Below are 27,474 nucleotides of genomic sequence, written 5' to 3'. Positions count from 1 at the left end.
TTCCCCATCGTATAGACGTTTACAGCTTGGTGTAACTCTCACCTGAGGAAAGCAGGCACGCAGATTGAGAACATCGAAGAGGACTTCCGGGATGGACTGAAACTCATGCTGCTGCTGGAGGTCATCTCAGGTAAAGAAAAAAGCTCCTTGCTTAACAAGATTACCTGAATGAAAACAGCACTTGTTGATTTTTAGCTACCAGAATTCCCCTTACAGGACTAGTCCAAAAGTATGCTTGTATAAAATGTATTTCTGACAGCTCAATCATAGTGTAGATAACGCTCTCGTGTTTGTTTGAACTAAAGAAACATAAGTTAAACAGCTTTATCTTCTATAATGTGTCTGGTTATGAGAGGAATTTAAATTAGGGCCTTCATATTTGATTATGCAGATGGAAACCAGAGCTGTAGGTCAATTTGAAGGTGGAGTTCAGAACGAAGTATTAAAATAACATTACATTGTTTTTGTAAGATGTCATGTATTTTTGCTAATCAAAAAATATTTTTTTGTAATTGAAAATGTGTTTCTTGTCCAGGCGAACGCTTGGCCAAACCAGAGAGAGGCAAAATGAGAGTCCACAAGATCTCCAATGTTAACAAAGCCCTCGACTTTATCGCCAGCAAAGGAGTGAAGCTGGTTTCTATTGGAGCTGAAGGTGAGTGATGTCACATCAAATGTCAGACAGTTTCCACAAAACCCAGAATGACCTTCTCTGTAGTTAGTTTGCATTTCACGTTGTCACCTGTTGATTTTAATTAGGTCATCAGCCAAGTCAATAGCTACTGTTCTGTTGTAAATGGTTATGTATAATGTGGCCTCTGGCCCTCCCTCTCGCTTTCTCACCCGTTACCATGGCAGTGGCACAGGCTGCTGTGCGGTTTAATGAGATCCTTATTGCCGAGTGTTCGGGCAGAGCTTGTGCTTTGCAGTGCATTTTCTGAGAGTAGATCTTAGGATCAGCAATCCCCTCTGGGGCTGAGGCTGCTCATTGTTCAGCACAAATAACTTGGGGATGTCCATCCTCTTCCCGTCTGAGAGTAAACAAGTCTTTAGCAGAGTAAACACTCGACTTTCACTTTCTGTCTCTCTCACTCTCTCTGTCTGTCCAGTCTTGGCCACATGCATAGTTTGCATACATGTGTTGCAACAAACAGGAAGTCTGTCAATGGCTGTAGATAATCTGAAAAAATCATATACTGTCAGATATTTTTTGGCTTACCGTTTAGTTTAGAGTGAAAGTAAACAGATATTTTACAGAGCTCCTCAAAACGCTGAAAGATGGCTTTAAAAACTACCCAGAATTACTAAAGATAGTGTGCTGATTTAGCTGTTAACAGTTTAACATTTATTTTTCTGAACACATACTGTAATCCCTATGAAATCTGCTTACAAATGTAGTTTTCAGTGCTCTATATCTACTGCTATTGTCTTGAGTTGGAAACAGGTATTTTTATATTTCTATATATCGTCCAGGGGTGGGGGGAAATCCAGACCTCAAGGGTTGGTGTCCTGCAGGTTTTAGATCTCACCCTGGGTCAATACACCTGAATCAAATGATTAGTTCATTACCAGGCCTCTGGAGAACTTCAAGACATGTTAAGGAGGTAATTTAGCCTTTTAAATCAGCTGTGTTGGATCAAGGACACATCCAAAACCTGCAGGACACCGGCCATTAAGGCCTGGAGTCCCCTACCCCTGATATAGTCAGTGACTATAAATGTGTATCCCCAACCTAATGGCAAGTGGTTGCTGGTGGTGGCTGGGTAAGATCAGCTTCACCCAAATGCCTCCTTTTTTTCCTGGAAACGTGAAAAAATGGGACAGAGAAAAGGAAATTGGAAAATTCAACTTCAGAGTAAAAGTTTTCCCTTGCTGTTGCAATCAACAGGTTTCAAAAGGGGAAACTTCTACTTTGAAGGTGTATGTTCTCTGTTTCTGCGGTAAACTAATGGTGAGAACCTGCTAGCAACAAAGAAATCCCAAGGAGGAGTGTAGCACCATCTCTTTGTGACCTGTAGCAACCTCCAGCAGCCACTCACCTATCAGTGGGATTTTTTTCTGGTTGCCATATGGTTGCTGACTGGTCTTTAGGGCTGTGTGACTGAGGCCTAATGCAGTTAACTCAGCCACACAGCTCTGCCTATGATAACAGAAGTCCCACAAACCTGCATGTGCAAAGGGAGGTTAATCTTAAAGTGAGACAAGCGAAAATTTCTTCATCAAGGAACAATTGAAGGTAAATACAGGAATAAGGAATAATTTTAACTGTAAAAAGCAGTCTAGTAGAGTCTGTTCTACTGAAAATAAACAAAAACTAAAGCCTTAGAATTTAAGGTTAATAGATTCTCCTTCAATTTATAACTGTATTGACTAAAGATGTATTATATGTTTTAATGTTTTTGTGAAGTGTCCCTTTAATGAATATGATCCCTTGGACAGTGGCTAAGACGGGCATTACTGTCCCTCCCCAATGCCACTTAATAAGGTTAACCTCTGACCAGTCTTAACGCCTGCTGTTCAGAACCTCTAGTCTTTCCATCATAAGCCGGTCTCTGTCAGCGTCGTGCACAAATCTTGGAAGAACTCCTTAGCTTGAGAAGGTTTTAATGACAAAAGCTGAGCTGCAACGTAAAATCTGACAAAGTCACAATTGTGCTTCATCTGCGTAAACATGGATTGAATGAAAAATTGATTTAACATATTTTTAATTCACAAGCTGTATAAATGTCAACTTTTTAAGTGGCTTACAGTATTATTTCATTTTAAAATATAGCAACTGAATAAGTATTTTAAATAGAAATCACCCTATTTGAATTTATTACAGAGCTGAAAAAGGAGTGATGACAAAAAATATTTAACGGGTGGAATAATATAATAATATATGTCTTGTGGTACATACATGTTAATAATGACATTAAACAATTTTCTTAATTGAAAAGGGTAAAGATTTTAGGTGATTTTTGCAATTAGGGGGAATAAGTAGTTACTCTGGTCCGTCCCACATGAGCTCAAACTTGTGCCCATGAGGTAGATGAGTTTGACAGACCTGATCTGTAATGTCTAAAATATTAAAAAAAAATACTGGTTGTGTCATTTTTCCAGAGCTCGAGAGATATCAGTTATGTGTTCAGTGAGATCAGCAGTAGGAAAGTCAAAAATATTTGATTACAAACAAAGAACACCAGCGAATAATCACAACCGAGACAGAGCAGGTGCATTTTAAATTTAAATTAATTGAAATAACTTGAAATTAACTAGAGATTTTTTTTCTGCCCAGAGTAATAGTATAAAAACTCCTAAGCCAGACCAACATTCCAGACAGATTATCCGCCTGGAATCCCCTCCTGGTCCTGCCGCTCTGCTAGCTGTGTTGGTGGGAAGTGACTAGTCGAAGGCTCACGTCTTTGCGACTCCTCAGGGGGTTTGTTGTGGGTGAGGGATAAAAGACGGGGGGATGCAGTTTCAAATGGAATTAGAAGGATTTTTGTTCTTCCCCTGGTGGATCAGCCATGTTCATTAGAGCTAATCTCAACATGTATCTGCATGTGTCAGCCTGAAGCACCGAGTTCGACTTTTTTCTGCCTCCTAATTCAATCGAGGGCGTCTTTCGCACCGCGTTACATGCAGAGACATCTGACTGGCATCTCGCAGTCTAAGTTTGTCACAGTCGAGCGGCCGTGCTCCAAGCTTTATTGGATTAGAGGCAGAAACAAATGATTATTGAAGGCGGGCAAACAGGGTGACCTGTTGAAGGGGATTTTCATTATCGACAACACAGAGAGGGCTGGACACAGGCAGTTCATTCACAGCCTTCAGCTGCAGGCGCACAGCTGATTGACAGCTTAACAGGTCTTTGCTCAAATCACTGAATCATCACATTTCATTCATAAAGGCTTTGCTGCACACATGGGAAATCATTAAAGTGGAGTTGAGTGTTTCATTGGCCTCTTGGTTATCTTGTTGTCTAATCTAAGCGTGGAGATTAAAAGATTTTGAACACCGATATCTCAGCAAGCAGCTGTTTTACTAAATAGGGATCAAAATATAGTGGAGTTATGGCATTCTTAGCAGCAAATGAGATCAGCCTCCCTGCGCGTGTGCTGTAACCTGAGCGTCTCCACTCTCTGTTTTGGTAGCTGGTTCGTGTGCAAGTGCATGTTAGGTTATGTGAGTCTGTTAAACTGCTGGCCTCGCAAGCGTTCACTCAGTAGTTTAAGTATAAGAAACTACTCCAAGTTGGGATGTTGGTGCCTTAGGACGACATCCAATTGTTGTGCTGTATTTTTAGCGTCTTTATATTTTAATAATTTTATTGGAAATGTTTTCCAAACACCCAAAATACATATAAGTTTTGTTGCAACAACGTTTACAGTAAATGCCTGTATCTATACAACACAGAATAGCAATATAGTCTTTTAAAAAGCTGTTATAAGTAATCTTAACATCTAATATTACTGTGCAAGTCTCACAGAGCAATATGATGGGTTTTTTTGTTTGTTTGTTTTTAAACGTGTCTGTGTTCCTGAGAGTTTCTTCTTTTATTTTTTTCCCCCTGTTAAAGGAATTTTATTGAGTGTTTTTTTAATCCACATCAAGGGACTAAGAATAGGTGCAGTCTGTAAAGCCATATGTGGCGAAGTTTCAAAGTTTATGGCAATCCATTAAATAGATGAAACCAAAGGGCTTTGCCATCTCCTTAGAGCCATTGCCAAAATTTTCAACTTTTAAACGTAAAAATTTCGTTTTTCTTTGCTTGAAAACCACCAAACAAGCCAGATGTGAGAAAAATATATTATACTGTAAGTGCCTGCTGAATGCATCAGTCCTGAAATGTTACTGGTTTTCCCTCTTGCAGAGATCGTAGATGGCAACGCCAAGATGACCCTGGGAATGATCTGGACCATTATCCTCCGCTTTGCCATTCAAGACATTTCTGTGGAAGGTAGCATTGTGTGTGTGTGTGGTTGTGTTTGTGGGAGCATTTCCACACGTGTTTTATTCATTTGGTTTATTGAAAAGAAGCCTAGCTCACTGTCTTCATTTGCAATTGAAAACACTTTTCATTGACACAGTGTCTCAGTGTTAAGACCTTTGTCACGCATTGCACTGAGCTTAAAAACACTGCACAGTACCTCATAAAGACTTGACACAATTTCCGGTCATTTGTATATGAATGTGTCAGAGGTGCTTTTTTTTTTTTTTTTTCAAGATGGAAACGTTTGCGATGCGGCCCTGTCCATGGTTAACGTATATAATGCACTTACAAGATAATCCAATTTAAACGCCAGACTTTTGCAAAGTTTGCTTTGTGCGGCATTTCCACACTGTGTTTATTAGTGAATTTTGCTTTACTGGTTTGCTAAAAGAGGATGCTTGACACCATTTGGTATTGACTGGAAATAGGAAAGCATGAAACCTCCAAGCAGTCACACATGCTTTCCATTCTCTTCACCTCCACTTAATCCAGCACTAAACAGGGATTAGTGGAGAGTCGGTCAAAGTAAAAGCCCGAGAGTTCCTCCAACTTCACAATGATCCCTTCTCTCCAACCACAGAGACATCTGCCAAAGAGGGCCTCCTGCTGTGGTGCCAGAGGAAGACTGCGCCATACAAGAATGTCAACATCCAAAACTTTCACATCAGGTACGAGGCTGGAGAGGAGCACAAATTAAGCCAACACAAATGGTTGTTTTACTCACATGCTAAGCTGCAGTTACAGTTAATCACATGAGATTGTGGAACCATAAACATAACTATCGGAGGCTCAAAATTTGATGTCAAACAGGGAAAATTAGACTAAAGAATGTGTACGAGCAGAGGTGCCTTCACCTCAGCTAAAGACAGTTTTATCTAGTCTGAACCTCAGTGGAAAAATTTACCTTCTGTGCATTTTTGCTTTTGGCTCTTCGTTGTTCTAATGCTCATTTATAGCCAAGCCTTAAAATAAGATGAGGGGAAAAAGGAAAACAGCCCAGTTTGTTGCTTAGTGTTGGAAATATTTCTGACAATCAGGAGATACAGTAAGCAGATATTACCTGAGCAAAAGTTCAGAGCTGGATTACAGGAGGATGGTTAAATATTGCCCCGTCCACTCTGGGTTATGTTACCTTTGTCTTTGTTGTTCGTCTTTGTTTTGGAAACTTTGAGAAAAACAAATCTTTGCAAACGCACAAATCTCATCATGGGCAGACGATGAAACGCTTAAACACCTGAAGCATGTTGTTGCTGGACTGGCAGGTGCACACACATATAAACAGAAGTGTATTTGTGTCACCTTGTGATCTAGATCTCTTCTAACACTATGAACTATGAATAACCTTAATGCAACACAGATTCTTAGGTTGCGTCCCAGCTGTGAGACATCCTGTTAGAGATTTTTTTAAAAACAATCTCTAACAGGATGCTTCATCATGCCTTTAAATTCTGTATTTGGGTTTAGTCTTTGTTCGTGTTCGAGGACTTGCACTTTTAGGTATCCTGTTGCAACTATTTGTTGCCACCTATGCCAAAAAAATTAAAGCGTAAGCCTCTTTCAATGAAGTGTTTGAAAATTTTGGAAGTCCCCTACTGACACATGATACTTTCCTACTGGTAAGCTTTTTATGCATGAATCCTTCTACCCTCCAAATATCGGCAAAGGGCACTGTTTCAGTTAAAATGTGGTTTTCAGCTTGGCTGTTTCAGCAAGGTCTTTATGTGGAGTTAATTTTTTAAAACACCCGAATTACACAAACACATAATTTCATAAATAGCTCAGACTCGATGCAGATGAGAGCTGTTGCCTCAGACAGCGTTGATAGTGAACAGATCAGACTTGAAATAGCAGAGTGCACACCCTTAACCAGGAACAGACAGTAGACATCCTCGTAAAGTATACTGTGAAACGCAGGAAGTGGAAGTAATTATCCACAGACATGTTGCATGCAAATAATTAATCAAATTACAGCGACTAGCTGTAAGTTCTGAATGTGAAAATACAAGTGAGGATGCTACCCAGGCATCCCTATTTCAGGCCTGGCTGGGCCTGGATCCATGTCACAGAATGCCCCCATGTATGTTGAATTATTGAAAGAAGACCTCTGTGATCCTCAGATGTGGATGAAAGCTGAGATGAGAAGGTGGAGATGAGGTCATTTCAGGAGAATGTGATTGCCAGAGCAGAGTCCCGATCTTTGATGTGGTTTCACTGTGAGAGATGATAGCAGGGCTTTTGAGATGGAAGAGGAGGAAAGAGTACAGAGTTTGCTTTTTCTCTTTCCTGAACACTCACATACTGCTGCTTCAGGTATAAGAAGCAATGAGCACCCTTGTAAAAACTCCTGTTGTGCGTTGCAGGCACTTTTTTATGGCGAATAATACATTAAGCATCCCATCTCACTAATTTGTTGTTTGGAGCCAGAAAGCACTAATAAATCTTCTCCAGCTTCCCCAGATTGATGATATTGTGAGGCTCCATCTCATTGTGCTGCATTTAGACCGACTGGTTTCAGCACCAAGGGCACCAATCAATGAGCCACAGAAGGCCAAGCTAAAAATATATTTCAGAGAAACAAAATCACGATCACGATCAAAATCAGATTTAGCTGCTATGTCTTGTATGGATTATACAACCTGGGATCCAAAAATAATAGGATGCAATGACTTGGAAATCATTTCAAATCTAATATCTAATCTTAAAATCGCAAAATATCCACATGGTCGGCTTTTCTCCACATATTGGAGATACAAAAGGCTGGAAAAGTAGTGAAATATAAATAAGAGCAAAACAAAACAATTGACAATAGCTCAGTAATATGATATGGAATTATTTCTCAGATTACATCACGGTGCATGATAGTTTTAAATGACTGAGAATTATTTGTATACAAAGGCCTTCTTTGTGCTTAGGCTTACTTAGGTTGAAGGCAATGACGGTTTCCTTTATAAAGCACATTTTATTACACACAATCCTGATGTGCTGAACACAGAGGATTAAAACATGAAGTCCTGTTTAGGTTAACAGTGCCTTAAGGCAGTGAAAACAGCAAAATATAATAAAACAAAAGAAAACCAAATAAAACAAGACAAAAAACACCTGTGGAGTGTAAGCGTGTGTGATCAAAGTTTGAAATTCCTTTTGAAAATCATAGACACCCCATGCTCTGGGTGAAAGAGGATCTGGCCATCTGGTGCCTTATGAACACATGGTTAAATTACCAGCATCTGGATGATACGGGAGTATATTAGTGCATATAACATGTTGATCATCAAATGGCCAAATGTTAACGTTATTGCCAGTCTCATCAAACAGGGAAAGCATAGGCAGAAAATATATGGATGAAGATTGTTGTGCTGCATCGTTTAAATATGACAAAATGCAGTAAATGCTGGAGATGAATTATAAATAACTTTATATGAGTCACTAAAACCTGGCATTCTATTGTATTTGTGCAGAAGAGAGCCAATTGGTTTCTGCATACAATAAAAAGCGAACCACGTAACATCTGTTAGTGAGTCGCAGTGAGATCGCTTGCCAAGACAATTGCTCTGGAAAATGAAAAAAACCCAGTACCAAGATATCATGTCTGTTCAGTGTACAAAAGTGTCTGAGCAGGAATATCTTTTTCTTTGAATGTGTTCCAGGCTCTGGTGCTCAAATTCCAACAGATATCAGAGTTTTAAACAGTTTCTCTTTTGAAAAGCACCAAAAGCCCCACCTTCTTGTCTCCTTTGGGTCCCGAACACACGTTGAACATCTGTCTCGTCTTAGTATGTCTTATTTCTTATTCTGCAACAAAAGCACAAAGGGAAATTTCATGGCAAAGGATAAAAAACATTGAATTTCTTAAGAGCTATCGTTTGAGCACGTTTGGTGCAGAAGATAACGGTAAAATGGCACGTGGTGTTGGAATGATTTGGGATTGACACAGAGCTGATTAAGGAGGACAGACTGATGGGGATGGTCTTGATTAAAGTTAAATTCCTGCCATTTTTCCTGATCACTCTTTCTCTGCCTCGTTCTCTCAGCTGGAAAGATGGTTTGGGGTTCTGCGCGCTCATTCATCGACACCGTCCAGAGCTCATTGACTATGGAAAATTGCGCAAGGTGAGTGTGCTGCTCAAAGGCAATCGAAACCCCGAACTGGAGCTGTAGACGGGAGTCACTGCGTTTCACATGCCTCAAATAAACTCTGAAAACAAGACAAGGAAGTAACATGATTGTCTTCTGACCAATTAACGAGAAACTCTAGCTGTACCTTCTTCTGTACTGGTTGCCAGCCCCTGTAGCTAACTTTAATTACCATGCTTATATCTCCAATGATGATGTTAACTATTTCTATGGTGCGGTTAAAAGCAATGTAAAAGTCTTGATGATCTGCTGGTTGTTCCTGTTGCCAGGACGACCCCATGACAAACCTGAACACAGCCTTCGACGTGGCAGAGAAGTACCTGGACATCCCCAAGATGCTGGACGCAGAAGGTGAGCAGGCAGGGAGTCAAACTGTAAAATGATGTCATGAAGAGCAGATTTCTCGCCTCTCTTTGTTTAAAAGCAAAAATTGCTCTCTCAGATTTTCTCTTCAGAAATCTGAAAGCTCTTTGAAGACCTGGGTGTCACCTTAACTCGATCTTTGTATATTACATCACTTTATTTCAAGTTTCAACCACTCTAACTGCTTTAGTGTTTACAGCTGTGAGAGCTACTGTGCCTTCAGAAAAGAGTGGAGGAATGCAAAAATACCACTTTTTCTGTCTATTTGTTGATTTCTTGGTAATGACATTCTGCTTTGACTTTAAATGACCAACTTTTCAACAAGTGGGCTTTATCCTGATTCCTGAGAGGGTATATTTTGGCCTTAGCATTCACTTGTGCAGCTGTGCAAACAATGGGAGACTATTTTCTACTAAATGTAAATATTCAGTTCTTTCTCTACAAATAAATTAAGCCTTACTGACGTCATTCTGTATCTTATGGTTTACTCACCAAGTAGTTTTAGATGTGAAAACTGGAGGTTTTCTGTTAGAGATGTAGCTAAAGCCCATAAGCGCATCTGGTCCATACCACTGATTTTGTTTTTGTTCTAAATATTATTTATGTGATGAGTTTTGTTTCCTGTTTCTTCATTTAACTGTTCTGTGTTTAACAACCTCAACCTCCTCCCACTTAACCCTAACCTCCATCCCCTCCCTGACGTCCTCTCTTCCCCACAGACATTGTGGGCACTGCCCGTCCGGACGAGAAGGCAATCATGACCTACGTCTCTAGCTTCTACCACGCCTTCTCAGGCGCTCAGAAGGTATCCTGGATGCAGCGTCTCCTTCCTCCTCCTTCTCCTCTTCGCTTCACTCCCCTCTTTCCCTTTTTTCCACCTCCACGTGTTCTCCTAACAGTATCCTTCTCTCTCTGCAGTGCACAACGCCCCCTGCAGGGGTCGTCTTCTTTACTTTCCGCATGGTTCACACCACCAAATGCATGATGGGACAAAAACACGCTGTTCTCAGAGGCAATGAGTGCAAGTGTGTCTCCAGTCTACCTTGTAATGGCACTGCAGGCTAGCAGAGCCACCCCTCATTAGGGTTTCATGGTGCTGAGCAAAAGCAGAGTGGGAAGTGTGGCGACATTTATCTGATCGGAGTGATGGTGATTGGCTGTGATAACAGCAATGGTTTGACACAAATTAGCCTGAAGTGTATTACAGAAGGGGATATGTAACTGTTTAATTGGACGATTATGTTCAGCCCTCGGAGTGACAGCTTAAATTGAGAGTGAAGGAATGAATAAAATTAAAACTGGTGCTTCGTAGTCAAGCAGGAGGCTGGATATGTGGCAGCTGGTTACACACAGGAGTCCATTTCCCTGTTTCTTTACAGGAAAGAAGTGCTACTTTGAAGTTTCTCAGTGGGATAACAAATTTCTGTCTGTTAGTTTGACAACAGCGTACATAGAAGTACAACAGGAAATGTGAGACTGTGCTGCACCTCTGCAGCATCATGAGGCAGAAGTTATATAAGAGCCAGGATCATCTAAGAGGCCCAGCAGTGGAGAGAGCACTTCACCACAGCTGTGTTTAAGCAACGTGCACCAAAAATGTCTGTGTTTATAAGTGGAGAGAGTGGTGTGCCTCATTGAGAGAAGTTAAACTACAGCTGGACTCTGGATTGCATCATAGATAAGGAGGTGTGGGATGACATACAGCTGGCTCTCAATGCAACAAAATGAAAAGTTAAAACACTCAAGAAACCATTACTCCTTATAAAATGAATGTGTTTTCACTTCATGCTTCCACCTCCCACTTTGAATCAAGGCAAGCATCTCACTTTTCACGAGAAAAATTAAGAATCGCTAATAACAAGCTAACTTGAAGACCAACTGCAGGTAAACTGGAGATAACTTGTCACTGCACCCCCTGCTGGCCCTTTTTGTCTCTTCACACTTTTACACTTGTGCCTTTTTCTCTTCCCTGTCCTCTCTCCTTTCCTCTGTTCCCTTGGCAGATATCATTAGCACCTTGAGGCCAGATGAGAAGGCCGTCATGACTTATGTGTCGTGTTATTACCACGCATTCTCAGGCAAACAGAAGGTGAGAAATAAAACATAAAAAAAAAAAACTCACAAAAATACCTGCTGTACTGGTTGGCAGTGAACAACAACTCATCTATTTTTTGTCTTAGTTCTCTGAAGCTTTTTAGCATTTTTTAGCTCATTGTTTGGGTTATACAGTTCCATGTTTCCATTCACTTACACCTCCCTCATAGCAATGTTTACAGTGTCCAAAGAATATTCAAAAACCCCTACTGTACATCATTGGTCCAGCTTCAGACAGCAGACAGAAACAGTAAGAGTTTACGTATTTAACATAATGGAGCATTCAGCAGCTAACAGGAAGAGTCTGTGGAGATGAAAAATAGAGCTAAAAGCAGGGTCTATGTTTTGAATTCGTATGTAAAGTGTCACGTTTCCTACTACAATACCATAAGTTTCTAAAGAACATTTTCTCTTGTCCTGCAGTAAAGGCAGGGCACCCAGAGTTGTTCCTCTCTGCACAGCAAATCCTGATTATAGACTAGGTGGGAGTGGGATATCTGGTTGCTTTGACTTCATATTAAAACATTAAGCAATCCAAGAAACACACACATATTTGCATTGCTGACATCATTGCTATCTGAAAATTGAGTTTATGTGCCTCGAAGTGCTATCGCTTGATGCATTTTTATTGTGGGCGGCTCCACTGGGAGACTTGGCTTATTCAGAGCCTCCTTATCTCCTCTCTTTCAGCAGTATATTGATCCCTGATACAATGTACACCCCTGCAACTAGTCCTTGCACTCTCAGTGGAATATATTATTCCAAAGACATGCCAAATCCGCTAAAGATCTCCGCAGCGAGTAATAGAGACTTATCACACATGCAGGATATCCGCTAAGTCTCCTGTACTTAAAATCTTTATTAGGATCCACTTCTTAATGGAGCTCTCCTGAGAAGCAGGAGTCCGGAAACTGCTGCTGGCTGGTACACAGTTTTACAGTTCTGGCGTAGATTTCAGAAACGATGGGTGGAGGAACAGTTACTCCTCCTCTTTTTAACACCTCAGATTTCACCCTTTAGGGCAGATATTTAGCAATAAACACTATGAGTTAGACATTCCCATGTTGGAACGCTCTGCATGTGGAAATCCTCACATTAACTCCACAAAGTTAAATAACAGTATTGCTTTTAAGGAAGTATAATTCCCGATAATCAGGTTACAATTCAGTCTCTGATCCAAAAATAGATTCTGTGCTACATGATTATGTTGTCTGGTTTCCAAGTTATTCCTTTTTCTCCCTTGTTCAAAAAAGGTGGCAGCAAGGAGACACGTGTGTATCACCTGTTAGCTACATGACAACGGAACATGAATATAAAAAACTATTAGTTATTTCTCTCATTGTGGAGGTTTCATTGAGCTTTGATGGAGTTTGTAGTTACACACATATTCCATCTTCTTTAAGGCCCAATTTTAAGTTACGGCCCCATAATTAATGTTTTTATTAACATTGGATCACATGGTCCATTTTTATTAGTGCATAGTCTGTGTGGCGAGGAGAGTGCCCAGAATTTTATCACAGTTTGTCGCTCTTCTGTGCTTTGTTTTAGCTTCTTTCAGCTCTTAGTTTTGCTGTCAGACATGCCAATTTATTTCTTTTGTTTCTCAGTCAGTGTTGTCAAATGTTTAAAGTGAAAAGCTCAGTTAAACTTCACACTAGACAAAAGAACTCATTTTTAGCTGCTAAAGAGACAGGAGGGAACGGGAGGGAAAATTGCAATCATGCTCAAAATCTGTTATTTGGTAGAAAGCTGTGGTGTTTAATGAGTGTTTCTGCTGTCCCAAAGGGGCTAAAAAATTAGTAATTGCAAGTTTAAGGGCTTGAATTAAAAAAGGAATGTCAAAAGAATCAAAGAACTATGATCTCTAGGTTTTAATGCGGGACCTATTATGATAAAATTTCCTTTAATTGTTCCATTAAAAATATTTGTTATATCAAGTCTTGGTGCGCCCCCTTAGTTTTTCCACTGTCTGAAACAAACCGTCCTCTCTCTTCGAGTTGACTTTCTTCTGACCTGAAGGTTTGAGCAGCAGGTCTGTGGGGCTTCTGCTGATCATACAGAAGAGACACAAAATAGGGCAGTGTCCACAGTGGCACCGCAGATAAATGGGAAGATGGTTTTCACCTTAATAATCCTTCCCTCTGGTCGCTGTGATGTCACAACAAAGTAATTCATGAAAGAGGTCCTGGCTGTCGAGCCTTTCATTAAACAGGCCCAGCATGCAAACATTTGCTCACAGAAGCACGACCTGCACATCATGGCTCTCCTTTTAAGGCAACTCCTGGTGGAACCCCCGGAGCATGTCTCTGACCGAGCCAAGTTTCCCCTGTGATCTCTTAACAAAAGAGGCTGGAAACAGTCCTCAGTGTGGGATGCCAGGCTGTGAACTATGAAATGGGGCAGGAGGGAGACTCGGGTTTAGCTTACTGAGACTGTGCACCCTCTAAAAGGACACTGCTGTAAGGCTGTGCTGCCTTTTCAATCAATACATTTACTTGTCAAGCACTTCAGAGGTATATTGCCAATGGTTTTGATTTGCTGCAGTCACAGATGGAGTTCTGCCTTTCTTGTTTTATTCTAAAAACTGTGTCTGGGTGTGCTGCATTTCTCAGCTAAAATCTGCTGCATATTTTCCAGACTTTATGCATGTCACTTCAGTTTCTGCTTGTATTTTCTTTCAGAATTCTTTTCTGAAAGCATTGCAGCTGACAGCATTTTCATCTTACACACAACAGGCTACCCGACTACATATTGCCACGGTGATTAATTCATACATTGTGACATTCAGTATTAAAGACTGACAGAGGTGTTATGTCAGAGATGAGCCCCTCTGTTCCCCCCACTGGGCTTCACTCTTCATTTCTCCAGTCAGAGGTCTCTTTATGTAGGTTGAGAGGCTAAAATAACACACTATTTGCTGCTGCTATGCTATAAAAAGATAGTGTTGCAGAGAGAACGCTGCCCCTACACCTGATGACAGGTACAGTTTAATGCATCATTGTTACAGCTCTCTGAGTTGTCACCGTTGCTCTCTAGAGTTGTGCCTGCTGGAAACAGGCTGGACTCTATTTAATCTTGGGGCATTTCATTGACATTCTCAGTACAGCACACACGTCCAGGCATCATTATACATTATAGGTATGGTAACATGCAGTGACTGTCCTGATTTTACTTTCCTGCAGAGCTGTTGCTGATGTATTGCTTCATTCCCCAAAAATTACTCATTTGGGAAATCTTGGAGTGCTTCTGTGTAGGCAGTATGGATGGATGGATGGATGGATGCAGTCAGATCAAATATATCACCTGTGGCACACTCACCAGTTAGATATGCAAGGAACATTAGAGATAGCTGCATAATACCAAGGCTCAAAATTTGCTCTGTCTCTCTCAGCTGTGGGTCTCACTCTGTTTCCCCCCTCGCCCCCGCCATTTAGGCAGAGACAGCGGCCAACAGGATCTGCAAGGTGCTGGCTGTCAACCAAGAGAATGAGCAGCTGATGGAGGACTATGAGAAGCTGGCCAGTGATGTGAGCACACCCCAGTTTTTATCCTTTAATTGCCCTGCAACTTCTCTACTCCCCCCCTTTCTGTTTTCCTCACCCTTACTGAGCCACTCCCTCACCTCCTACCCCTGGGGGTGTTTGTGCTCTAAACAGGTATAAACATGGCAGATCAAGATAACCAGCGGCCAGACAAACAGGTTTTAGGCATAGAAGTGCACCAGATAAAATCTGATTTTATGGTAGTCGGTCTGTTTTCTCTCTCATTTTATACCATTTGCTTATAAATGAGGTTTTTGATGTAGCAGATAATTAGACCAGATTGGTAAAGTACATGCTGCATGATAACATTATAGAGTTACCTCACAGTTATGTACATCGTCACAGATTAAACAAATAGATATGAACTTTACGTTTTTATTTAATTCTATCCTTACGTATTTACCTGCCACAGTACCATTGGGCAGGTTCAGGCTAGCACTTTATGCCACTGAAGCTTAGACTTTTATTTCTCATGACAAAAGAAAGTATGTCTATTTCCCCAAATGATGAACAATTCCTTGAAAAAATCAGTGGATTTTTAAAAGTTAACTGTTTATTAAAAACTATTTTAAAAAGACTTATTTTTGGTGCATTCAGTGACCTGTTGTAAAGTCAGGTTAATTTAAGTGAACTTTCAATACAAAAATATTTGTGTATATCTGATGCTGTGTTATGGATAATGGTAAAGAAAATGAGAGAAAACATACAAAAAGACACAAAACATACATTTCGTTGCAATCAGTTAGTAAAACGTAACTAGTCAACTAATTATCTCACCTTGTATTCTTTCTTCACATGTCAATCACATCCAACACATCTCATCTTCTTCCTCTCTGACAATCATTACGTTCCATTTTCTGTGATTTGCATGGTTCTTCTTCCCCATTCATCTCCATGAACTCATTTTCCCTCCATCTGCCTCCTCATAATCGCATCCTTTACCACACACGCATACATGCATACACTTTTCCACGCATTACACAACACCCCAGTTGCTGGAGTGGATCCGTCGCACCATCCCCTGGCTGGAGAACCGAATGCCAGAGAACACCATGCAGGCCATGCAGCAGAAGCTGGAGGACTTCAGAGATTATCGCCGCCTCCACAAGCCGCCCAAAGTGCAGGAAAAGTGCCAGTTGGAGATCAATTTCAACACCCTGCAGACCAAGCTGAGGCTCAGCAACAGGCCTGCATTCATGCCCTCTGAGGGAAAGATGGTCTCGGTAAGTCTGGGCAGTTTCTGAAAGAACAAACTTGAAAAAGTTTGAGATGTCAGAAACCATTGTAACTTTTTGTACTCTAACTATTTTGCATTTTCTACTATTACATAATATGAATAATTACACCGTGACAACAATTACATAAACATTTTACAATTTGTAAAGTCTCAAAACATCAGGAGGCATTTTTCCCATTATAACTGTGAAATAAGTAGTATACGAACAAATCGAATAAGGTTCCACCAACTGTAACTTCACTGTTTTGAGTTCCCTTTTGGTTCAGTCTTAAAGCTTTCATTATTAACTGAAAAAGGCAATGAAGCCTCATCTGTAAAGCATTTATCAAAGCTCAGATACAGCCAGACAAAAGTAACAGCTGCTTTTGAACTTCTAAATGGCTCAAACGCCAAGTTTGTAAAACGATTTTTGTGTAATTAAGGTGCTCAACATTTGCACATGCAAATTCCAAGCAATTCGAATGCATGTAAAACCTTAAGTGTTTTCAAACAGTGCAACAAATAGTACCTTAACATTTTACACTCAAGGTTTAGCAGTCTCAGCTCCACGTTGAGGACTGATCTAAACAGAATAAGTCGTCACTCCTTAAGTAGAATATATACAGTTGCTAAGTACAGACTTAAGACAGTGAGCCATAAAAGTAAATGCGAGGTTTAAATAAAGTAATGCTAGGTTGTGGATGTGTGTATTTGTAAAATAATATATGTAGTCACAGAACATGAAAGCTGTTTTGTTTACTTGGATTTATAGCTCAGATTTTCATCCGTTGAAGTCACAGCCTGTTTTAGACTGTTTCTTCTTTGCCTCATGCAGGACATTAACAATGCATGGGGAAATCTAGAGGGAGCAGAGAAAGGCTACGAAGAATGGCTCCTCAACGAGATCCGCAGGCTGGAGAGACTCGACCACCTGGCAGAGAAGTTCAGGCAGAAAGCAGCCATCCACGAAGCCTGGACTGAAGGTATGAACATATGAACATAAAGAACCAAAGCGCTCCTGTGTTTAGTGCTGTGTGGCTGAGGTAAAGTTAAAATGCAGAAGTGTAGGTGGGAGATATTTTAGCTTTAATGATATACTTTCTGTGTCTCCCCCTGCAGGTAAAGAGGACATGCTGCAGAAGCGGGACTATGAGACGGCCTCTCTGTCAGAGATTAAGGCTTTGCTGAAAAAACATGAGGCCTTTGAGAGTGACCTGGCGGCACACCAGGACCGCGTGGAGCAGATTGCAGCCATTGCACAGGAGTTAAAGTAAGAGAAGTGAACAGATGGAAATCGTAAATTGTGCAGGAACCTTCTGTGGATCAATAAAAGGATGAAGTAGAGTTGGATAATTTGAGGGCTCCTGTGCATTTACAGCTTCCCTGTTTGCACAGTAAGAGCTGAGCCTACAACTAGGACATTCTGCTCATTCTCATTTCACGCCACATAAAACACAAAATCAACAAATCAAGATGACAGACAAACAGGAACAAAATTCTTATCTATGAAAGATGATTAATGTGAGTTAAAGCTGCTCTGCTGCAGATAATGAACCACTTGTGTTCCTGTCTCTTTTGTGCTCCAGTGAGCTGGACTACTATGACTCCCCCAGTGTTAACGCTCGCTGTCAGCGGATCTGCGACCAGTGGGATGCTCTGGGAGCTCTGACCCAGAAACGCAGCGAGGCTCTGCAGGTAACATGGGACAAGCCCAAAGGGAATCGAAAGTAAACAACCTAGCAAAGAGTCACATTTCTGACTCGCTTTAAAGAACTCACTTTAAAGTGTTTTAAATTCCCCCTGTCCTTCTTTATGCTGGTGAGGGCAAAAATTTAGAGATGAAAGAGTTTTTCCTCACAGTGAGAAACTGTGACGACAATTTCAGAGTTCCTGCTGGCCTTGAAAAGCCTTTCAAGTTTAGAGACTTTATTTGTGAAGATATAACCCCCAAAATCCCTCTATGAGCTCTGTGAATGCTCATGCACAAAAATAAGCCTCTGCGAATTCTTAAATTTCACCCAAATAGACTTTGAAGGTCAATAAAAACCCTGTAAATTTATGTTTATCACATTTTTAATGCTCAACAGAGAACAGAGAAGCTCCTTGAAACCATTGACCAGCTGTACCTTGAGTTTGCCAAAAGAGCGGCTCCATTCAACAACTGGATGGAGGGCGCAATGGAGGACCTGCAGGATACATTTATTGTCCACACCATTGAAGAGATCCAGGTGAGATGGGGAAAAATAGATGCGACTTTAGGGAATAAATAGAATTGTCAGCCTTTAAACACACAGCAGGGGTTATGTAGCTGAGAAGTTAACGCAGGTGTTTGTTAGTTTGGAAAGTGTGCTTTTTTACTTTCTTAATGAGCACTGGCTAAGCACCTATCATCTATGTCAAGTTAATGTGAAGAAGCAACATACTGCCTGCTAGCTTAACAGCATATTGTACCTTCTAGTGGTACATAATGGTAATAAATGAACATATGACCAAACCAAAGTTGATATATCTTCAGTATACTAAATAGATGCTTTGGATAAGTCATAATGGTTGTTCCTTTACATTTTGTTGAGTACTTCTTATGATGTGAGACTACTAAAATCATAAATATGCTAAGATTTATGGTTTTATTTCATGACTCCATTATTGGTGGGACTGTTGCAAAGCAAACAATCCCACTAAATGTTATATGGAAACAAATTCTCCAAAACTTTTGCATCTAGCAAGTCCAACACCATCCGTTTTAGAAAGATCATTCAAACTCTAAAATGACCGGCTCAATTGTGCAAAGTGTGCTTCTGTATAGTTTTGGTGTACGATTTACCATTATCTAAATATTTAACGACTTGTCACACAAAAAACAAATTCCATTAATTTCAGTTCCATTCAGTATTCAGAGCCTTTGATCTGTGGGCTAGAACAGGGAAGGAAGCAACAGCAGAGTTCAACAGGAATGGGCTCTCTTTTGTCCTCACCCCCAACCAGTTGTGGCAGATTGCTGCCCTTCCTAAGCCTGGATCTGCCAGAGGGTTCTTCTCGTTAAAAAGGGAATTTTTCCTTCCCGCTGTCACCAAGTGCTTGATCTGATTGTTGGAGTTTTCTCTGTAATATTTCAGGGTCTTGAGGTGACTGCTGTTGTCATTTGGCACAATATAAATAAAACTGAATTGAATTGAATTTCAAGGTCAAATGACTCCAGGAGTATTCTAAGATCATATGAAAATTATGAACTGGACAAGAGGCAGGCTGGTTTTGCTACTTAATGATTAAGCAGTGATAACATGAGCTGACTGTTTGTTTTGAATTTCTCTCTATAGCTGCTTAGCACTGAAATTGCGTTAGGGAGCCTATTGTTAACAATTAAGCACTTCCAGGTTTGTTTGCACTATTGTGTGAGGTACTTCCTCTTTGCCACAAATCATATTTGATCTAACAGAGGAAAATTCCAGCCCAGTGGCAGGATGGCTGTAACAGAAAGCTTTCATAAAATAAAGCACCGTCTGGGGACTCTTTAAAACTGATTTTTTTTTTTTAATTTAAAACTCTCAGCAGGTGGATGTTGTTCTCTTCTGATGGGCTTCAGACTTAAGTCTAACATTTATCAAACAGATTTGACACAGACACACAGACATGGATCTTCTCATCTCACTCACAGCAGGAATGCAATTAAACACAATATCAAAGTTTGACTTTGTCAGAATCTGGTATAAAACCACGAAGGCAGATGTAAGCAGACCTAAGCAAGTTTGTCTTAACTAATGAATCAATCAAGAGAACAAAAATGAAAATGCAGTTGTTTGAATCAACACTTCATCAGACTGAGGAAGCTTATATTACATGTGTTTTGTTTTGGCTGCTTCTTTTTTTTAATAAAACTTTCTTAATATCTCTGCACAGTGTTATATAAGTTCTATATCACTACTGTTTTTAGGCAAAAAAATTCAAACTCAAATTTTTTTGTATTTCATAATTCACAAAAAAGGCTAGTCGTCCTAATTGTTTGTCTACATTTTGTGTCTCAGGGATTAAGCACAGCCCACGAGCAGTTCAAAGCCACGCTACCAGAGGCTGACAAAGAGCGCTTGGCCATCCTGGGAATTCACAATGAGATTGCCAAAATTGTGCAGACCTATCATGTGAATATTGCCGGCACCAACCCCTATACTACCATCAACCCACAGGAGATTAATGCCAAATGGGACAAGGTAATACAATCAATAAACATGTAAAATATTATGTTTTTTGTTTTCATTTGTTGGTATTTTCATGTGTGGGGGGATTTTTTTTTCCTTTTTTTTCTGTGCATGATGAGTGAAACTTTGGGGTCTAGTGCATTTTTTTCTCCTTTCAGTTATCCATTCCCTTCTTAATCCAGATTTTTAAGTGATCTGGAGTGTCCATACATCCAAACCAAAAACAAACAAGAAGAAAGTAAGAAAGAAAACCTGTGATGGAAATAAAAGCAAAAATGTACAAGACAAAAGCTTTGGATGAGGCATAACATAGTAAATAATAGAAGTCTTGGGCGAACAGTTGGTAAAGAGAAAAACATCAGGGAAGGAAAAGCTTGTTTTGTGTCATGTTGGTTTTTATTACTTTTTAATATTTAATCAGTCAGAATACAAACCCACATTTTATTGCCCACAATTCTGCATAATAATTCAGAGATAATTAAATTTAGAACAAAAGACGGGGAGAAAAAGGCAGGCAACAAAAGAGACAACAAAGAAAATGTGAGCTCTTTAAAGTAACTTAAAATGAGTATGGCAGCTCCAGTCAAAGCAAATTCATGCTTTGGTAAGCTTTAGTGGCATAAGAGATTTATTTTTATATTCAGTAAGGGAATAAGAACTTGTGTTATGAAAAGAGTGAAGCGCTGAGAGAAGATCTTTTTTTAAAAAATGGGGGGAAAAAAGAGTTTCTCCATTCATTACAGGTTGCATTGTTCCCGTCTTTATTATAGTCACACGAGTCGGTATTAACGCACTTGGGTGTTTCCATCAATCTCCCGGCTGCTGTAGGTCAGGCAGCTGGTGCCGCAGCGCGACCAGGCTTTGATTGAAGAGCACGCCCGGCAGCAGAACAACGAGCGTCTGCGCAGACAGTTTGCCAACCAGGCCAATGTCATCGGGCCTTGGATCCAAACCAAGATGGAGGTCAGTGTGAGCAGAAACCGCAGTCGGAGGAGCACGTTATAAGTTGAGAATGAGGCCAGAGTGATGGTTTGGTCTTTAGGTCTGAACTAGAGGTTATTAGTTTTTTTTCCTGTCACAGAATTTCATATTCAAAAGTTTTAAATAATGGTAAAATATATAAGAGTTTAGTTTTGGCTTTTTGATAGTTGCTCTTATTTGGTGTTAAAATATTATTTGATAACACTTTGAAATGTGGGAGCTCCTATAGCCTTATATAAAGGAGACATTTTTATGTTCTTGAAAGCTTGATCCAGGTGGTACTTACATAATGGTGACATATGTTATATTCAGTAAAATAGCAGAGATGCTGCCCTTTAAAAAAAATAAATAAATAATAATAATTGATGAACGAAAAGCTTCAAAGCCAGGCTGTGGTATTTGATTTTTGACTATTCTTGAATGTATTCATGTATGCATGTCCTCATCTCTGCTGTGACTCATTGTTCTCATTAAAAGGTGTCATAACCTTCTCTGTGTGCTTACACAGGAAATTGGCCGCATCTCAATCGAGATGCACGGCACCCTGGAGGACCAGCTGACGCACCTCCGCCAGTACGAGAAAAGTATTGTCAACTACAAGCCAAAGATCGACCAGCTGGAGGGAGACCACCAGCTCATTCAGGAAGCTCTCATCTTTGACAACAAGCACACCAACTACACCATGGAGGTAAACATTTCTTCTGGCGCCAACAAATATTCACATTAGTGTTCCTAATTTCACTTCTCACTCCGGCTTTTTGACTCGTCTGTCTGACTTGGCTGTGTCCTGTGAATACTTTGGTTTTCTTGGTTTCCAAACACTACAGAACAATAGATGGCGGTATGTTTACATGGCCACAAGAAGGCCTTTAAGAATATGGAACTTTTGGCGGTTTACCATCTGGTCTTCAGTGTACAGTATCAACTTTCTGGCTCATGAGCCAAGTTTTGGGGAACTATGCCCGCCAAGAATAGCTTTTACAAGCCAAACTAATTTGTATTTTGTCTGCATAATTACAGACATATTTTCCAAACTTTTATGTAGGCATCTGTCCAGAATCAGCTACTGGGAAGCAACAAAAGCACCTCGTCTACTGTTTTTTAGTAAATGAAGGACATTCTTTTTTCTTATGAGACTAGATCTCTTGTTAATCTACTTTCTTGTTGTCTCACACAACAAATTGCATGAAAATATTAAAACCAGCAATAAATTCACTAAAAACTCATTGGTGTATGTACTGTTGTCCAAAAATTAGAGAAGAAACACATCTGTTAGCCGTGATGTCGCCCTTTGTTTAAGGGTCAGTCCCGTATATACAGTCCTCTCCATACGTGCAGTTGAAACTAGTCCCCAGCAAGTAGAATATTTGCTCCTGTTTCAATGTTTACTAATACTACCATGCTCGGCTGGTTTAGTAAACTATTTTGCATATTTGTTTGTGTTTTGACCATTTTCTAGCTGCACATATTTGAGCAGAATCTAATGGATTTGAACCCTGAGTACCACACACTGTAAAATCAGTGCTGAGAGATGGCTTAAACATGGTTTTGCTGTTTTTATGGGCTTTGTTGACATAAATATAGTTTGGAGGATGCTGTTTTATACACAGCTGAGTGAATTGTACTCAGTCTGGAGTGCAGTTGATAGACAGCCATCATTTTTCACTGTAATCTTTGTACCTGTTAGAGCAAAAGGGCAGACAAATAATAGAATGTGCATTATCAAAGCATTCAGATAGTTGTTCTAACATTTTATTCTTCAAAAGTTCAATTTACAGTCTATATCTGACACATCTGCCTTGTTCTGAGCTGCAATTTTCCTCTTCTCTTTACACAGGGCATAAAACAATCTACAAACCACCTCGGCTAAAGCTCAGCTAAAACCAGTCCCTCTGAAACTCTTCTTTAGCCCACCTTAACACTTCCTTTGCCTTCATCTTTCTCTCCCCTCCAGCACATCCGTGTGGGCTGGGAGCAGCTGCTCACCACCATCGCTCGTACCATCAACGAAATTGAGAACCAGATCTTGACACGAGACGCCAAGGGCATCAGCCAGGAGCAGCTGAACGAGTTCCGGGCTTCCTTCAACCACTTCGACAGGGTCAGTACTTGCACTGTGCAGACACACTGGAGAGGTCCGGACATTTGCACACAGCTTTAGTTTGTTTTAAACTTGTGACTATTTTGACATTTGGGAAATATGCTTTTAGGTTCCTTCACTAACAAATTTGATGCACCTCTCGTGTTTGTCTGATAAATCTGAGACTAAACCAGCTAAACACAAAAGAAGAAAAACGGTTTTCCATGTTCAAGTAACCGACATCGGACACTAGCTGGTTAATTAGCATGCCGTACCTCATTTGCATTCAGCAAATGAGATGAAAAGGTTTCAAAGTGCAAGTTGCACAGTTTGACAAGGGTATTAACTCAGACTGTTTCCTGGCCAGGTCTTTGGTGTTTCTACACATACACGCACCAATAGCAACAACCTAAAACCTCTTTGGGATGTGCCAAAAATTCCTCTATGCAGGAAAAACTCTGAACTTCTGAGGTGCCCTTTGGTGAGCTTTATGAGCTCTAGGCTAACCATGTACTGCCTCTACTGTTAGACAATGCATTTTTCCGAAATGTCAAACTATTCTTCTGCAGATTTAAGTAACACTGTGGCATATGGAGTCACTCATTTTTCTGTATATTCAGACATCACCAGCAAAGCAAAGAAGATGAGGTGAGGCTGTATAACCTAACCGGTTTGAGATAAATTTTTTTTATCTTGTCATGCTGCCCGACGTGTGGCTAACAGCAATCCTTTAACCGGAAACTTGAAGAAAATGAGTGTGTAGAGTTTGTTTGTGGAACGCGTAAGGGTGCACCCAAGGGTTATGGCTGGGTTGAAAAGAGACTTACAGTTCAGTGACGCAACATTCATCTTTAAAAGCTTTCAGACATTTTTGGAAAAGTGGTAGTCTGGCAGAATGAGCCTCAAGGCTCAGCTGGATGCTTTTGTGATACGTGAAATTAAGATGAAACAGAAGAGGAATATTAAAGTTTGCATTACAGGCTTTCCTTGCATAGCTGCCTCTGTAAAGCTCCTTCTCCTATCTCCAGAGCTTAGTGTTTACATTGGTGCAGACATGTCAGGAACAGCATCAATTATGGATGAGATTTTATTTATGTCCACCCCCGCACATTACCATAAGATCATGCCTTCATCTGGAGCCGTCCTATTGTTAATCAATGCCCGAGGTAAACAATCAGAGCCCACAGGAGCACAAATGTAGACCTCGCCCTGCTTTGGTTTACACATGTTTAGCTGGGCTTTCAGCTAAACATGTGTTGGTAGATGTGATGGGGACCTAAAGTGCTGCAATTATCTGCTTTTTAAAGTCTACTGAGGATAAAAGCAAAAAGTATTTCCTGGTTGTCTCAGGATTCACATCTTTCTCTGAAGGTTATCTTTGTTCATGTTTAATGAACAGTTTTTCTGACGTTGCTTGATTAGCCAGATATTAAGCCAGATTAGCCAATACTGAAAAAAATAACTGAATAATGAAAAGCTGCAGGTAAATGTTTACTTTTGAAAGCTGGACAAAATGGTGGTTACAGCTTCTCAAATGGGAATAGTTGAAGTTTGCTTCATCTTCTCTCATATTAAACTGAAAATCTTTGTTTTCAAAACCCAAACTGACGCTCTTAAATCATCAGATTTTGTGATTTAAAAAAAAAAAAAGACTTTGACTTATGATTGTGAGAAGTGTTTTATGACGTGCTCACTCCAGTGTTTTGCTGTAAAAAGAAAGTTCTGCTTCTAAGAAAGATAATCATTGTGTTGCTAAGTACATGTGCCATCAATGATATCAATAACCTCTCCACAAGGTCCTGTAGTCTGCCTGCCACACTGCACTTTAACGCCTCTGAATGCCTCGCCAAGCATGGCAGCACTGCTGCCACCGTGTGTTCACCTGCCAGATCCTAATGAATATGCACTGTGTTCTCTGTTTTCTATCTCTTGTGCATGGCCCTCTTCACCCCCTCACCTCTTTTTGCCCCCACCGTGCATGGTGCACTACCCCCTCCCCCCACCCACTTCTACTCCTCCCCCACCAACACCACCTCACCTGTCCTGCCCCCTTCCACCACCACTCCCTCACCTCACCACCACTGACACCCCTGTATGTGTTGCTGCATGGCCTGTGGCCCGACGCCTCGCCTGGCACTGGCCTCCCACACCCCAGGACCACTCGGGCACTCTGGGCGCGGAGGAGTTCAAGGCCTGCCTGATCAGCCTGGGCTTCGATATCGCCAACGATGCACAGGTACTTAATTGTAGCCACGCCCTTGCAGTGAGAGGTTTAACTGGTTTCTTTTTTTTGTTTTTCTTTTGCACTTTTTCCCCCTTATACTTCCATCCCTCCCCTTCTATTCTATTCTTGCTTTTCTTCCTCCTCTCTACATGTCCCTCTGTGGTTTCCCCCTCACCTTGCAACATCCACATCACGGATTGTGTGGATTTCTTCCTTAATTCTACTCTTTTTTAACCTTTAATGCTTCACATGGCTATCCCTGCCCTTCCTTCTCTGTTTCTCTCTTTTCCGCCTGGTTTTGTTTTTCCCTCGCTGACATCTTGTAGAAGAGAACAGGAATCATGGACCCTGAAGACTTCAAAACCTGCCTTATCTCCATGGGTTACAACCTGGTAAAGCCATGTGCAGTTTTCAAGTATGACCATTTGTTTATGTGTTAGTAACGAGAAGCGGTAATGAGGAGATTTTTTTTTTAACCTTAAATATGATCAAATACTGTGCTGTTGATGTTATTTTGTACTTGTATAATTTTTTTTAAGTGCAATTCAATTTATTCTTAACTGCTTAAAATTTGCTTGTTTATTACATACTTGCACATTAACAGTAGGACAAATATATCACTGCATGCAGGGTGTCAGTCATTTGCTGTGCTTTGTGCATCTTCTCTCATACATCCTCTCTGTTACCACAGGGTGAAAACGAGTTCTCCCGCATCATGAGCATAGTGGATCCCAACAGAATGGGCCTCGTTACCTTCCAGGCATTCATCGACTTTATGTCCCGCGAAACAGCCGACACAGACACCGCCGACCAAGTCATGGCCTCCTTCAAAGTTCTGGCAGGGGATAAGGTAAAGTATTATATTAAACAACACACAGCCTATATATATTGGTAAAAATTAAACATAGATAATTCTGAAGCTTAATCCTTTAGAATTGCACTTAAAGTGGTCATAGTTAATAACTGAGAGCTAACAATGAATGGCATTACTACCATAAGGACACAGGAGATTATCAGCAATATCTGCAATACATCTCAGCTCTGCAGAGCTTTTGACCATCATGTTTGTCTAATTTTGTAACATGTCTTGTTTGTTTTTGTCATGCCTGTTAGAATTACATCCTAGCTGATGAGCTCCGCAGGGAGCTGCCTCCAGACCAGGCCGAGTACTGCATCGCTCGCATGGCCCCGTACACTGGCCCCGACGGTGTCCCCGGAGCCCTCGACTACATGTCGTTCTCGACCGCCCTGTATGGAGAGAGCGACCTCTGAACACTCTGTCAGTCGTCCTGGCGCGGGACCACCAGCCTACTCTAATCAACCGCCACGTCCTCCGAAATGCCCAGTCACCACCCTCCTGTTCATTTTTTTTTTTTTTGGTATGTCTCTGGCCTTATCTTTTTGTCATTATCCTATGTCTCCTCCTGCTTTTCTCCCCCTCCACCTGTCCAGCCTCTCCACCGCTCCCTCACACTCTGTCTCCGTTGTATTTGCTTCCCACGCAATGCAGCAGCTCTCCAGGTTTACAAAGAGGGAGAGACAAAAAATATTTTTTTTCTGTTTTTATTTTCTTGTTGTCATTGTTTTTCTTCATGAAATGAATAAAGTTAACATATTTTATTATACTGAACAAAAAAGGTATTTTTCTTCACCTGATTGAAAATAAGAGACA

General features: G+C 40.6%; 1 protein-coding gene across 6 annotated transcripts in view; it reads left to right on the top strand.

Moving 5' to 3' along the window:
• Window positions 1–27,474, top strand: part of actn1 (actinin, alpha 1) — a 54,848-nt gene extending 27,374 nt beyond the window's left edge. Inside the window, exons 2-22 of one of the 6 annotated variants that reach the window (XM_063499279.1) lie at window positions 16–130; window positions 536–655; window positions 4,856–4,942; window positions 5,556–5,643; window positions 9,007–9,085; window positions 9,379–9,460; window positions 11,476–11,561; window positions 15,001–15,093; window positions 16,101–16,331; window positions 17,160–17,307; window positions 17,444–17,594; window positions 17,911–18,019; window positions 18,412–18,552; window positions 20,347–20,529; window positions 21,346–21,480; window positions 22,007–22,186; window positions 23,453–23,599; window positions 25,734–25,814; window positions 26,129–26,194; window positions 26,494–26,652; window positions 26,916–27,474. In XM_063499279.1, the coding sequence (XP_063355349.1) occupies window positions 16–130; window positions 536–655; window positions 4,856–4,942; window positions 5,556–5,643; window positions 9,007–9,085; window positions 9,379–9,460; window positions 11,476–11,561; window positions 15,001–15,093; window positions 16,101–16,331; window positions 17,160–17,307; window positions 17,444–17,594; window positions 17,911–18,019; window positions 18,412–18,552; window positions 20,347–20,529; window positions 21,346–21,480; window positions 22,007–22,186; window positions 23,453–23,599; window positions 25,734–25,814; window positions 26,129–26,194; window positions 26,494–26,652; window positions 26,916–27,074 (2,640 nt within the window). In that variant the 3' untranslated portion in view covers window positions 27,075–27,474. Of the gene's footprint in view, window positions 1–15; window positions 131–535; window positions 656–4,855; window positions 4,943–5,555; window positions 5,644–9,006; window positions 9,086–9,378; window positions 9,461–10,191; window positions 10,278–11,475; window positions 11,562–15,000; window positions 15,094–16,100; window positions 16,332–17,159; window positions 17,308–17,443; window positions 17,595–17,910; window positions 18,020–18,411; window positions 18,553–20,346; window positions 20,530–21,345; window positions 21,481–22,006; window positions 22,187–23,452; window positions 23,600–25,733; window positions 25,815–26,128; window positions 26,195–26,493; window positions 26,653–26,915 lie in introns of all 6 variants that reach the window. The other 5 variants (XM_063499278.1, XM_063499283.1, XM_063499282.1 and 2 more) reach the window with 5 other exon arrangements.

Source organism: Pelmatolapia mariae, linkage group LG16_19, assembly GCF_036321145.2.
Source record: "Pelmatolapia mariae isolate MD_Pm_ZW linkage group LG16_19, Pm_UMD_F_2, whole genome shotgun sequence".
Taxonomy (NCBI): domain Eukaryota; kingdom Metazoa; phylum Chordata; class Actinopteri; order Cichliformes; family Cichlidae; genus Pelmatolapia; species Pelmatolapia mariae.
Note: the sequence above shows the minus strand (reverse complement) of the source record. Positions and strands in the feature narration are given on the sequence as shown.